The sequence below is a fragment of the Schistocerca serialis genome, chromosome 11 (genome assembly GCF_023864345.2).
Source record: "Schistocerca serialis cubense isolate TAMUIC-IGC-003099 chromosome 11, iqSchSeri2.2, whole genome shotgun sequence".
Classification (NCBI taxonomy): Eukaryota; Metazoa; Arthropoda; class Insecta; order Orthoptera; family Acrididae; genus Schistocerca; species Schistocerca serialis.
The window spans coordinates 37,238,901-37,252,907 of record NC_064648.1 but is presented as its reverse complement, the minus strand read 5'-3'; the positions used below and the strand labels follow the sequence as shown (position 1 = coordinate 37,252,907).

Genomic DNA, 14,007 nt, shown 5'->3' with positions numbered 1-14,007 from the left:
AAAAATAAATTTTTTTTAAAAATGCGTTGTCTTTAAAGGTGAAATAAAAACCTTAGAAGATCAGACTTGCCAAGTCCTGGTTTTTAGTAAAAGTTAAGTTACTATACAGATAAGAAGAATAGTTAACAAGTTCAGGGTGCACAGACTACTCTAAGCTAAAGATTATAATGAGGAACTTAAAATATAAATGAACCCTCACAGTGGCGGATGGCCGCAAATGTGGCAGTTTAGTCCTTACTTGGGACGATGGGGTGTGGGGTCGCATAGAGGATAGATATTGTTCCAAACACTCCTGCTTCCTTTTCTCTATTAAAAACCACACTTTCACCCAACGTCTCTTGAATGCCCATAGAGGTACGACGCTTGTGCCGTCAAAGTGCCGTGCAGTGTTCCCTGACAACTGTGGCTATACCTTCAGACCACCACAGCACCAGTGGTCGGCGGGACGAGCCGGAGGAGTAGGGGTTCATTGCTGCTGCAGCACAAGTAATAGTATCAGTAGTATCCTATACCACATTGTTTTGATATCCACCGCAGGACTGGCTACAAAACTGGCTGTGGAAAGCCTGCCAGTCAACTTTCTGAAGCAACCAATGTGGAGCATATTCCACACGTCTGAGAGTGGAGACGGGGAGAACGATAGGAAAATGGGCGCCGTCACAAAGATCGCTACGGACGCACCACTGAATCAGGGGTAAGATACGCAGGCTGCAAACTGTGACATCAGTGGTCGAGTATGATCCACATGTTCATTGGGCCACACTGAAATGTGTTGCAGCTCCAGTGTTGAATACGCAAACGTCCAGTACTGAAGGGAGGTGTTATAGTACTCGGCCACAGCACAGACGATTGTGTGCAGTAAGAGGAAGGTGGGAGCTAGCTGTTCCAGTAACTGTAACAGCTCACAATAGTGGAAAAATCCGTCTGGGGTAGATAAACATTGCACATTGTCACCTAAACTGACAGGTAGACACTAACGGCCATGGCCTCTAGTGCAGTGGTAAGGGGCACCAGCTCACTGAAAATAACAGAGCATACGAGGGTACAGACCCCACCACACACTCTCTCGACATTTATGCAGTTGGTAGAGTAGGGTTTGTAGTTTTTCAGAGCAGGAAGTATGGTGCTATAAACTGTATTTACTGAAGTGGTATGCTAACTACGGAACCAGTAGGCAGTAAATGGTGGAGTTCGGTCGGATTGCAACAATAGCTGTTACAGTTCCATTGAAGGAGCGCTGGAGACATGTCTGAGATAGTGGCAAATGGAGAAGATGGCTGTGATTACTTCGCTACCAGGTCGTAGTCCACCTGACTGGGCAATCTGTCATCGGCTTGTACAGGCTCGACTGCTGCAAGGATGGGGAGCAGAACATCTGAGGCCTCAGAAAGTAGTTTATCCTTTTGCTTATCCTTCTTATCCTTGTGAAACTTCAGTTTCCCCATTTTATCTTCCCTGGCCCACAGCCTGTGACTGCTGGTCCTCATCTTGAGAGGGGGGGCACTTTGACAGTTATTCTCATCCCTGACGATGCCAGAGGATGAACAGGCATCTCTGGCCGCACCACTGGTGTGGGAACCACCAGTGCAATAGGTGTAGGGGGCAAGTGAACTAACATTCCCTCCTCCAACTGTTGAGCAGTTCCCAGAAAATGACCAGGGCCAGATGACGTTGTGCGAGACCGTATCTAATGGACTGCAACAGTCGAAAATTTGAGACCATGTTGGTCAGATGAAGTCCTTCAAACATTTTCTTTATATCTTGATAAGACAGGCAGTCAAGTATTTTACACTCTCGAATTTTCTTCTCACTCTCGAACACTGACAATGCGGTGAACGAGGAGGGTGCTGTTCCGGAGAGTTGACAAATTGAGGCGGTTAGTCACAAAGGCTGTCCTCACGGGATGCCAAACGACAAATCCTATAAATAGTCTTATTAGAACAGGGAAGGACACGTGTCTGAATCTTTGGCACCTGAAACATCTCGTCGGAGGAGAAGAATAAGGCCTGACATCACACCTATAATGCAATACCTTAACCTTCTTAGCAGGAATATTGCCTTTGAAGGCTAGGATAAAAGCTCCGGTGTCACTGTATTATCCTCGGGTCCCCTCTAGGTGCGGCAAATAAAATGGACTCCATACTGTGACAGACTGGTATGCAGCTCTTCATCAGTTTGTAACATTAGGTCCTGACAGAAGACACCACCTCGAATTCTGTTGAGCTCGGTACAAGGAGAAATGGTGACCGATATATCTCCTTTCCTGACACAAGTCCGAAGAGCCCGCGATTGGTTGGCGTGCGATGTTTTGATCGGCAAAGATCCATTTCTCATCTTGTCTAAAGCAGCAACCTTCCCAAACTGATCTCAAATATTTCCAATGAAAAACAAAGACTTCCTCATAGCGAACAATCTGTTGTCAGTTCGGGAGCAAGCCGAGAACTCGGCAAACTGTGCACTTTCATTTCTCCTTACCCGCCCCTCATCCCGAGGCACGGTCAAAGATGGAAATGCCACAGGATTGTATAGCTCTCTATTAAAATCACTATTCCCAATTGTCGAGACGCCCTGTTGGCACGGCCACTGACGCATTGGCCTTTGCCCGGAGTCCCGGTACACCGAAGTGTATAAGTAGCTACTGCTTGACTGACAGGGAGAGGTTACAGCTCAGACATCGGCACTGCAATCCCTGTGTCGTCAAGGGGCTACCACTCAAAGGGTACTCGACAACGCCACCACGGTAGACTTGCTACCACGCCGGATTTCAGTTGCGAGGACAGATCCACACGATAGGGAGGTGCACTGCGTGCAGTGAAGAGTTGATGCAGCACAGTAAGACATGCTTCCTGCAATGGCCCGCGCTTTGGAAAGTGGAGGTCAAACCCACAATGTGGACCACAATTTAAAAAGCCATAAACAGAGAGAGGGAACAAATGTAAAAACGCGAAAAGAGCAAAAACCTTCAAATGTCCAAAGAATAGTCAAGATAGAAAAGCGACCAAATAAAGAGAGTCCTATTAGTCACATCTTACGACAGGCAGGGAATGGCTGCGGGTCCATTCCAGCCCCTGACACCACAGGGGTAGTGTAAGGTAGCGAGGACGTGGTGTCGCCACATGGTGTCGTAAGCCTTTTGCAGGTGGAAGAAGATGGCTATAAGTTGTTGACACTGGGCAAAAGCTGTTCAGATGGCAGACTCCAGGTAAATCAGATTATCAGTAGTGGAACAGCCTTGGTTTAAACCACCCTGGGACGGAGCCAGAAGACCCCGAGACCCCAGGAGCCGACACAGCCACCGACTCACCGTGCATTTGAGCAAATTACAGAGAATGCTGGTGAGACTTATCGGGTGATAACGGTCCATCTGTTGAGGGTGCTTAACCAGTTTCAGCATTGGGACAAACGCTTTCTCGCCACTGCGACGGGGACTCGCCTGCATTTCAGATGTGGTTAAAGATGGCGAGGATACGACAGTGACAATCCACCAGTAGGTGACTGATCATTTGGTTGTGAATGCAAACTAGAACCTAAGGCTGTATCAGGGCAGTGATCTAGGACACTGACAAATTCCCACTCACCGAATGGAACATTGTACGGCTCCGGGTGGCATGTAGTATAGGTTAACTACTTTTAATCCACCCACTATTTTAGAACACGAAAGGCAAGTTGATAATTGTCAGACACTGAGACTCGAGCGTAATGCAGAGCAAAATGTTTCGCGACAGTGTCTAGTTCAGTGTAGACAGTGTCATTCGAGATAATACGAGGTACACCTGGAGGTGTCCGGTATCCATAAAGACGTCTGATCGTAGCCCAAACCTGCGAAGGAGAGGTACCTGGTCCGACGGTTGAAATGTACCGTTCTCAGCATTCTCATTCTCACTTCCGTCATTTTACTAGGTGGCAGAACCGGGCACAGAGCCACTTGAAGGCAATGAGGTACTCTGTCAGTGGGTGCTGCTTAAGTCATCGGAGAGCCCACGTACAATCTCTAATGGCCTCTGCGATTTCTGATGACCACTGGGTTACTGTCTTCCACTGCAGCGGGCCCGAGGAACAGGGGATCAGTAAATCAGCTGCCAAAAGAATGGCTGTAGTTGTATTCTGGACTGCCTCATCGTCATCTTCAAGGGGGAGGGAGCTGGGAATGACATTAGAGGCGAAAGCACCCCAGTCAACACCGTCGAGAGGCCATCTGGGCAGGCATCCCGGGGAGTGATGGTGGGCAGGGACAGCAAGATCCCAAAGTGGTAACTACCACACAGGTCATTGTGGATGCTTTTGTGGATGTTAGAAGACAAGGACTGTAGATGGGGAGGTCAATGGCTGAGAAAGTTATGTGCACCACACAGAAGTGTGTGGAGGTACCAATATTCAAAAAGCAAAGGTCAAGTTGTGCCAGTAAGCTTTGAGGCTTTTACCGCGGCCTGCGATTGTCGTTCCACCCTACAGAGGCTGATAGGCATTGAAATCACCCGAGATTAGGAAACACGAGGGTCGGGGTGGGGGTGAGGGTGGGCAGGTGAGAAACCCACGCAAACAATATGTTCTGACACACTCCACCATTAGAAGGGAGGTAAACATTGCAGATGGTAATATCCTGTAGTGCCCTTACACAAACAGTCACAGACTCCAAAGGTTATTAAAAGACACAAGTTTGCTATATAAAGCGTCCAGGACATACGTGCAAACTCCGCCCAACACCCTGTCATATCCCCAATATCCACGTAGGACCAGGATATGTGTTGCTGGAAACCAACTCTCCTGAAGGGCAATGCAGAAGGCAAGTGAAGTACTTAAAAAAAATGTCACTACTCAGCCAGGTGGTGGAAAAACCCGCTACAATTTCACTGGAGAACAATGTTGTTGACGTGCTGTGAGGCCACGAAGAGACCAAGGGGGCTGGTTATGCCGTAGAGTCATTCGCTGCCACAGGTTGAGGGGTTATGACGTCAATATACTGTACTTTGGTTCCAGGTTCCATTGCGCGGTGTGAACCCGGGCCTCAGGGGTTGCTGGAATCTCCGCAACGGTCACAGAAGTGGAACTGGTGGGATCTGATTGTGTGGGAGCCAGCAAAATGTCCTCCTCCTCCTCAGGGGAGTTTTTGTCGTCTTTCCTCTCCGTAGAGCTTCTACGAATCAGTTTCAGGTAAAGACGACAATCACAAAGATCTGCGACCAGTAACCTGAATGTCCTCCTCCTCAGAGGCTTTTTGTCGTCTTTCCTGTCCACAGAGCTTCTTCGAATCAGTTTCGGGTAAAGACGACGCTCACGAAGACCTGCGACCAGCAAGCTGTAGCTCCTTCGGCTACTGGCTGAAGTCCAGTTGTAGACTGGCAGACACCTCGGAAGAAAGTGTCCCGAGAGACCTCTTCCTGGCAAGAGGAGCTGGAGGCAGTTGAGTCATCTCGAACTGGGAGGTGGGGACCAATGTCCCTGGTGGGTGGCAAGCCATCAATCCCTAAGTAGGTGACAGGGAAGCAGCAAGAGGAGAGCCCACAACCATTGGGGGAGGGGGGCGAGGTGTGGTCAAGTAGACACGAGGGCCCACTGTCAGAGGTGTAATGGGCACGATTACCGTCGCGAAAGGGGGGTGACATCATCGTAGCTGTAGCATATGACATTGTTTCACTCATACTTATTCTTGGCCTCTTGGCAAGTTACCTTTGTCCATACTCTTCTATTCTTGTATTTTCTCCTCTTTCCGAAAAACAGTGCAATCTGGTGAGCAGGGAGAATGGTGCTTTCCACAGTTGACACAGAGTGGAGGAGGGGCACCGGGAGCGTTTGCATGCAGTGCTCATCCGCCATCTCTACAGATGCTACCATCTCTACACTGCAACGTGAAGACGTGTGCCCAAATTTCAAACACTCACCTTGAACTTTTCAGGCAATTAATCACTGTCAAAGGCCGAGACAAAAACACCGGTAGCGACCCTACTGTCCTTCGGCCCCCTACGTACACGACGGACAGAAGTGTACACCCCGTCGCTCCAAGCTAGCACGCAGCTCATCGTCAGATTGCGAGAGCAGCTCTCGGCGGAAAATGAGGTCCTGAACAACATTCAGACTGTTACGGGAAGTGACAGTCACAGGTATGTCACCCAGCTCATTACAAGTGAGCAGCACCGTGAGTGGGCAGGGGATGCCATTTTGATCAGAACTGACTCACTTTAAGCTTTAGAGATGGCTGCCACTTCCCCAAACTTAACTCCAATGTTCACCACGAGGAATAAGGGTTTTGTGGCCGAGAAGGAACCACTCTCAATCCTCGTGCAAACCGAGTATCGGCAGGAGTATTTTTTAGCCTGCAGCTTAGCCCTACGTTCCTCCCACAGCGTAGCCATGGAAGTGAACATTTTAGGGTTGTATCTCTCTGCATTAAAAGAGGACTTTCCATCCGTATCGAATGTTGGGCCCATACAGCAGCATAAGGGAGATACCTTCATCCGCTGAAACTCAGCAACAGTTACCCGGCCACACAGGTCGTCGTTCGGAGTCCGCGTACCCGTCACGATGGGTACGGTTTACGGTTTACGTGGGGAGTTTTCAGCTTAGACACCGACAGTGCAATCCCTGCGTGGTCACGGGGCTACAACCTAGCAGGTACTTCACTAATCTGCCCCACTACGCGGCGGCTGGCGTGCTGCATTTTGGGTACATTACTTTATTAAAGGGAAGAGTGCAAAGATGGAAAGGCACAAAGGTGGAGCATACACCACATTGGGTTTTTGCACGATCCGCGTTTCTGGAGAATTTTGAAAATTGGTGGCAGGCCAAACAGTGAGGAAATCACGTTTATTTAAAGAAACGTTGTAGAGAACAATGGAAGCGGAAAGTCGAGTCCCAGTTACAAACCAGGTCCGAGCAGAGTCTGCACCAAGAAAACCACCCAATAGAAAGGCCAAGAGGGGTGGGGGGGGGGGGCAGTGCAGGGGGGGAGGGGTGGAGGCTGAGTGAATATATAAGCTTCCAGCACGGAAAGGAAGTAATGCTGCAAAGTGTAAAGGCTGGGGTCCCACATGTAGCCAAGCACGTACTCACAAAAGAGTTGTGAGCCCCCTGCAATGTAATTTTTGTTTGCCTCTACTGTGGCCTCGTTCCTCCACCTCATCGCTCAGTGAGACTGCGACCCCACACCGCCAACCGACTCGGCTCGCTCCACGAGCATTCGGCACTGCCACAACACGATCTGCACCAGTTCCTCTCGTGTCTAATGTCGAGCTGAATTCCGATTCGTCCCTCTTAATAAAACACTCTATAACTTTTATTTCATTGGTCGTACACAAACCACATTTGCTTATGGAATAATCAATTACTCTCATTTACAGATGTTACAGATCAAAAGTAGTCCTAAAAAGTCTCTTCGGGTTTGCTGCCGGATCCTAAAATCGACTCGACTCTATATTTCAGCGATCCAACTGGTCGCCATCTTCAGGAAAATGCTGCTTCTGCTGACGAGTCCCTCTGAGAACTGATGCCAGGCTGCGAATCGACGTCCTATATAGACACTGTTCCAAAAACCTGAAATGAAATTAAGTTTGCTGATAGTTTAATCAACAGAGACAATGGGTTTCCTCTTAGCAAGACGTGGAATCCTGTATTATCTCACACCAAAATTGAACATTCTTCGGTGCGGCCCTGGGCGCGATATATCGTTGCCGGCAGTGTTCCACTAATGGCGGCGCCACCTCCATGTCTCGGAGGGCAGCAACCGTGACGGACGGCGCACGCACCGTGTACTGACTGGCAGTCTATATAGGACGTCGATTTGCAGCCTGGAGTCAGTTCTCAGTGGGACTCGTCACCAGAAGCAGCATTTACCCGAAGATGGCGACCAGTCGGATTGCCGAAATATCGAGTCGAGTCGATTTTAGGATCCGGCAGCAAACCCAAAGAGACTTTCAAGACTTATTACGCCGGGAAAGCCTACGTACTCACTAAAGCAGTCCTTAACTATAGTGTGGACAATTGTGCTTATGACAACGCCACATTTCACCGTCCGGGCAATCTGATGCTCGAAACGTGCACCACACTACAGACAAAGGCTGGTGGGAGCAGTACTGTGCTATGCAGACATTGAAGTTCGCTCTGTGCAACGTATGTCGTAATTGAAGACACGACAAGAGTTGTGGACTACGTGAGCGTCACTGCAGAGCGCCTGCGTCCCACTCGATACCTTCTGTGATGGCAATGGCATCGTCTGTAATTATAACTGTCTGTGCTACAGAATTGGAAGAGCAGGATAGTGAACACACACTGATGTCTCAGCCACCACATTCACCTGACTCGGACCCAGCAAACACACCGGGAATACTGCCAGGCACTAGCTACGTATCCACAAATCGCACCGGGGACACTAACGGGCACCAGCTCCGTGCCCACGGGCACTGTGTGACCTGTGGACAGACATCCGGTGTCAAATACCTCTGGAAAACAACAGAGGACTTCTCTGACCTGTGCCACAGAAAACGACTGCTAACTGCTGTTCTCCATTTCAAAGGTGGTGCAATATGCTACTAAGCACATGGGCATAATGTTTCTGCATGGACATAATGTTTCTGCCCATCAGCGCTCACATAAGTGATATACCGTGTAGAGAGGCATTGATAAAAATTACAGAGAATGAAAAAGAAAGTTCAAATGTTTTGTGTATGCTATAGGCATTCCATAGACTCTCTTTGGTCACACAGTCTGCATCTAACTAATTCATTTCATGCCATACATTCTGAAGAACGAGTGAAGTCATCGCAAGAGTGTTTTACAAATGCGTATTCTGAGTTCTAGAACTGTTTTTGGTGCAAGAGGAACGTACCTGAGGTCTTTCGAACAACCTCGTAGAAAGAAATCCACAGGTGTCAGGCCTAGGGAGCTATGTGGCCGAGACCCAAATGCAGCACTGTCGTGTCACCTCCGTATCCAATTCACATTTACCATTTAGAGATGACATGTTGTTCATTCTACACAGTGGTTCCAGAAGAATTACAGAAGACAAATATAATGCAGCATTCCACGAACTTGAGGGCTAGTGTCAAAGTGCTAAATTGTCACTAGCACATCACAAAACAATGTACTTCCTGCTGAAAGGAACCTAGCAAGAAACCCTAAAATAAAATTAAGTGATTCCATGATTAGGAGAGGTGCAGTAAGAAGATATCTAGAGATATTTCTGGACAAACATCGTAACTTTGCACTTCGTATAGAGGAAACTGGCAAAAAAGCTACAAATGTGATGAACAAAATTATAACAAGTGCAAACAGGCAATTTCGGCTTTCCTCGTAAACAATCTGAACATACCACTGATCTATTTTATCATCGGTCATAGGATATGGTGTGAGCGCCTGGGCTCACAGATTGCAGATAGTGAAGCCAGCCTCATTAGTGAGAAGAATTCAATGAGAAGTGTTACTAATATGAACAGGTGCTTAATGCATTAGCCTGAATGATGCTTTCTTAGTAATTCCGAGAATTTGGACTTGGAAATCAGGAAAATGAGAGACCTTTACCGGTTAAAGAAAGCAATCAAATGGAAGTAAAATGGATGCACGGAACTGAAGCCAATACAAAAAATTTAATGAAAGATGACCTATTACGACTCTCACAAAATGAATGGAACATTTCAGATACAGGCAGGAGAACGTATGAATTTCTCCCTAACATCAGGAGGAGACTAAAAATCAGACTTCTTAACCCATCGAGTGGATTACTATATTACCTGACCGGCCACGGCACGTATGCTACATACCTATACAAAATCAAAAGACAGACTGCCTGCGGCAGTGTGGGCGCTCCAGAAAACGCGACACTGACGAACCGCCCGCTCTACGCAGGTGCGGCAGGTATTAGCCGTCAGCGATCAAGAATGTTTTACCCAAAAGCAGCACTAGCGAGCAAGTCGATCTGGTCCATATTTTTACCATAATGCAGCTGCAGTAACCAGGAAGGCCGAGGAAGATTTCCACGAAGCATTCGACATCATGTCAGCATGCTGCCATCCTGCGTAGACAATATGCTCAACAGTTGGAAGGAAGACAATTGAGGTCAGCAGTTGCCTCAAGAATTTACACTGTGTCGATACAGGCGATCACGGAAGTGTGCACTCTAAGCCACAACAGTGATTGCTGGAATTGTTTGCTACAGTGCAAACGTTGCTGACGTGCTGCCCGACGCCCGAAGAATGTAGCGGACAGTGGCTTTTGCTTAAATGAACCAGACTAAATGAGCCGACACATGACATATTCTGCTATGCTTATAGTGGTATTAGTAGGTGGTAGTTGTTTAAGGGTTTATTGCAGTTTTCCAGTAGTAGAAGCAGTTTTAATATTTTTAAAATATAAATATCAGGAATAAATAGTTAATGCATAAATTTATCATTACGCAAGAAAATGTGATTTGTATGGCCTATTTTAGCTTTTCAGATAATAGGCTGAAATTGTGAAATATAAATAAGTAAATAAATAACAATACCCACTTCATTGTACTTGGATAGTAACTGAATTTATAAACTACCTCTTACTAACTCTGTAATCCTTATTATGCATAATTATGCAATATATAGTTGAAGCCATTTGCAATTGAAATACATTCACAAATTTGGCCCTCATTGCCAGACAGTCAATAAAGAATTGTATCATAATATACTATGATGAAGGACACAAGAAGTAAACCTCCACAGAAGTGGTGTACAAGTGACTAGGTACTTCGCTGTGCCAATGTGTGATGAGGTGTTTTTCTTGTTGCGAGTTGATTTTAAGTGATCAACATATTGTGAGACGCCAAGCCTTCACTCGTTCCCCGTAATAACAGTCACCTTCCTTTCGAAATTTCACGGTCTCCATCTCGTTTTCTCTCGATATTGTGGTCCCGCTATGCCACGCCACATATTTGACTGCCGACTTCTTTTCCGATTCCAGACAGATGAAGGCTATAAGAGAAATTCTACATTTAAACAACTAACTACAAAATCACTAAACATGGTTTCCATAATTCTTCTATATTCAAATATGTTCTCAATTTACAACTGATAACTACCAAAACTTTTCAGACATGTTCATAGATGATGCTTCACTGCTTGACCAAAACCACTCATTCGCACTTAATGTGAGACAGCATAACATAGAATCTACATAAAAACAAATATTATTAAATAATATAATATATATAATAATAAATAATATATATAAATAACATATAATGGAAGAGCGTGAATCCGTCTTCTTCCAGGGGAACAGCTCCTCGACACCAGTATTGGGGGATGGAGACGTGCCGGCAGCAGCTGCATTACACTCTGGGGAACATTCACACAGGCATCTGTGGGTCCAGTAGAGCTCGTCTAAGGCACCATAACAGCCGAGGAGTATCGTACACTGGTTGCCAACCACATACACCCCTTCACGACGACAATGTTTCCGGAGTGCTGTGACATTTTTCAAGAAGACAATGCACTGTGTCACAATTCCAGGAGAGTGACGGAGTGATCTGAGGAACACAGTGGCAATTTACAATTGATGTGCTGGTCCCCCAAGTCACCAGACCTGACCCCGATAGAACACATCTACGATGCGATTGAACGTGGTTTCAGAGCTCACCGACCCCCTCCCCCCTACTCAGAATTTACGGGAATTAGGTGACTCGCGTGTGCAAATGTGGTGTCAGCTACCTCCAGCGACCTACCGAGGGCCGACTGCCTCCGTACCACGACACGCTGTGCTGTTACGCTCAGGTGGACAGTCATAATGTTCTGGCCGATCAGTGTATATTCGACAGTATCGTCTGCAAATAGCTTCACAGAGCATCTGACGTTCTCATTAATATAAACTGTAACAGCCCTATAATACTCCCTTCGAGTAGACCAGAAATAACTTTTACATCTTTTGAATTTGTTTTTTTGAAAATGATGAGTTGAGTGCTCTCTGAAAGGTGGTTCTCAATCCAATCACAAATACGGTCCAAAACTCAATAAACTAGTCTTTTTTTCACCAAGCAACAGTGTGGAAAAGTATCAAAAGCATTCCGGAAGTCGAAGAAAAGTGGCATACGGCCGGTTGCTGAGCTCCGGGGCACTCTGTCGATTACAAGCGTAAAATCACAGTTGTGTTCACTCCGGTAAGAAGTCCCGAACCCAGTCACAAATTTACAATCGTCCACCAGATGCGCTCAATAAGGGACAAAAGTGAGGGCCTTACCTCGGCAGCTCCGGGCACCTCATCTTCCATGGTGGCCAGTGCCCTCCGGGACTGTCAGCTCTATACTGGATGCCAGCATCAGCTACAACAGAACAGGCAACACCTCACTTACTATCGGCAGTGCAATGTCTCGGCTAAGATCAAGATTGTCTGCACAGACACGCAGAGAAGCTCTGCACATCACAATGACATTCTCTCCTGCAACAACTGAATCATACTGAAACGTATCAAGACACTGAAAGGTCTGTGGTGTGGACCATCTCCACCTACAAACATACTCTGCAGGCCACAGTGACATGCACGGCAGACGGTGCCCGGCAGTGTACCGTGTGATGGGGTACGTCCCCGTTCCAGTCGTGTGCGGACTGCAGAAAGAATGACTGCTTAAATGCAGTATAATTAGTCAGATCTTGTCTTCGCACTGTCTACGTAAGCTATACATAAAAGAGTTGGAGAGCAGCTCTAAATTCTTCATCTAATACAGGTTCTTGAAACTTTAGAAGTACGAGATAACTGGCTTCTATCCTGAACAATCTGCTAATTTAAATTTTGTAACATTTCCATGAAATTCTCCCACGAGCCCAGAAAATCTGTGACACTCGTGTATCTTTATTATCCCCTGTTACTCCTATTTCCTACAGGTCCCACATGTTTCAGAAATGTGCTAAAATGGGACACTTAAGTGATTTGTAACCCAGATCTTCTGTAACTTCTCGGGTGATTGAAACTGTGTGCCAGACGAAAACTCAAGCTCGGGACCTCTGCCTTTCGTGGGCAAGTTCTCTATCGACTGAGCTACCCAAGCACAAGTCACAATTTGTCTGCACCGCTGGGAGCCGGGACTGGACCCGGGGCAAGATGTGTGACTGGGCACCACCTCCAAATACGCAAACCAATTCTATTATAACAACAAAAACAATCAATTATTGATAAAATTATTTAATTGGATAGGTAAAAAAATCTACTCGCAAAGCAGCAGCAGAACACAAACGCAAAAGACTGCTGTGATAGGCAAGCTTTTGCAGCCAGTGACTCCTTCAGGCAGAAGAGTTGAGGTGGAAGCAAGAAAGGCAAGGGAAATGGCCTGGAGAGGTCTAGGAAAAGGAGTAGATTTTGGGGAAGTCACCCAGAACCGCGAGCCAGGGGGGACTTGCCGTACGGGATGAGATGTAAAGACTGATTCTTTAATGTGAGATGGGATTCACCATGGCAAGAGAGGGCACTTTGGAGAGTTAAAAATAGTGAGAGTGGTAAAAAAATATGAAAAAACGAAAGAAAAGCAACGAAAAAGGTCATAAAAATTAGAAAAATTCGTACGGAAATCGTTAATACGTGGTAATGAGTGAGTGGGTGATCTATATTGATCACAAAAAGAAATAAGGTGAAAACCGATCTGGAAAGTCGTGAAAACTGACGAAATTTTGGAGCCTAGATAAACAGAAAGCGAAAGTTATAGAAGAAAATGTAAACTACTTGACTTGACAAAGTCGATTAGAGCGATTTGCCGAAAAACAAACGCGCAAAAACGTGAGAGAATTACGTATAAACAAGATAAGCCGATAGTGGAAAAGAAAATAGATCTCAAATTTGCGAATAAATCGGTGAAAGACTATCGGGATAAGGCCATGCAGTATAATGAACCGTAAATTGTTGAATGCAAATCAGTAAATAACAATGGAATTGCTATATACAAATAAAATTGAAAGTGAAAATGGACCCGTCTACTGGCACGAAAATCGGTATTAGAAAAGACGTCGGGACAGGATATTTTTTCGCAGCAATATAGATCGCCCACCCGTTGTCTCTTATTAACCATTT

The 14,007-nt window shown here is 46.3% G+C and overlaps 1 protein-coding gene across 4 annotated transcripts in view; it reads right to left on the bottom strand.

Annotated features, from left to right (window-relative positions):
- The window catches only part of LOC126426775 (zinc finger protein OZF-like), a 162,700-nt gene that overhangs the window by 95,255 nt on the left and 53,438 nt on the right, over positions 1–14,007 (bottom strand). For all 4 annotated transcript variants that reach the window (XM_050088767.1, XM_050088764.1, XM_050088765.1 and 1 more), the window contains exon 2: positions 12,190–12,271. In XM_050088767.1, the coding sequence (XP_049944724.1) occupies positions 12,190–12,219 (30 nt within the window). In that variant the 5' untranslated portion in view covers positions 12,220–12,271. The remainder of the gene's footprint in view (positions 1–12,189; positions 12,272–14,007) is intronic.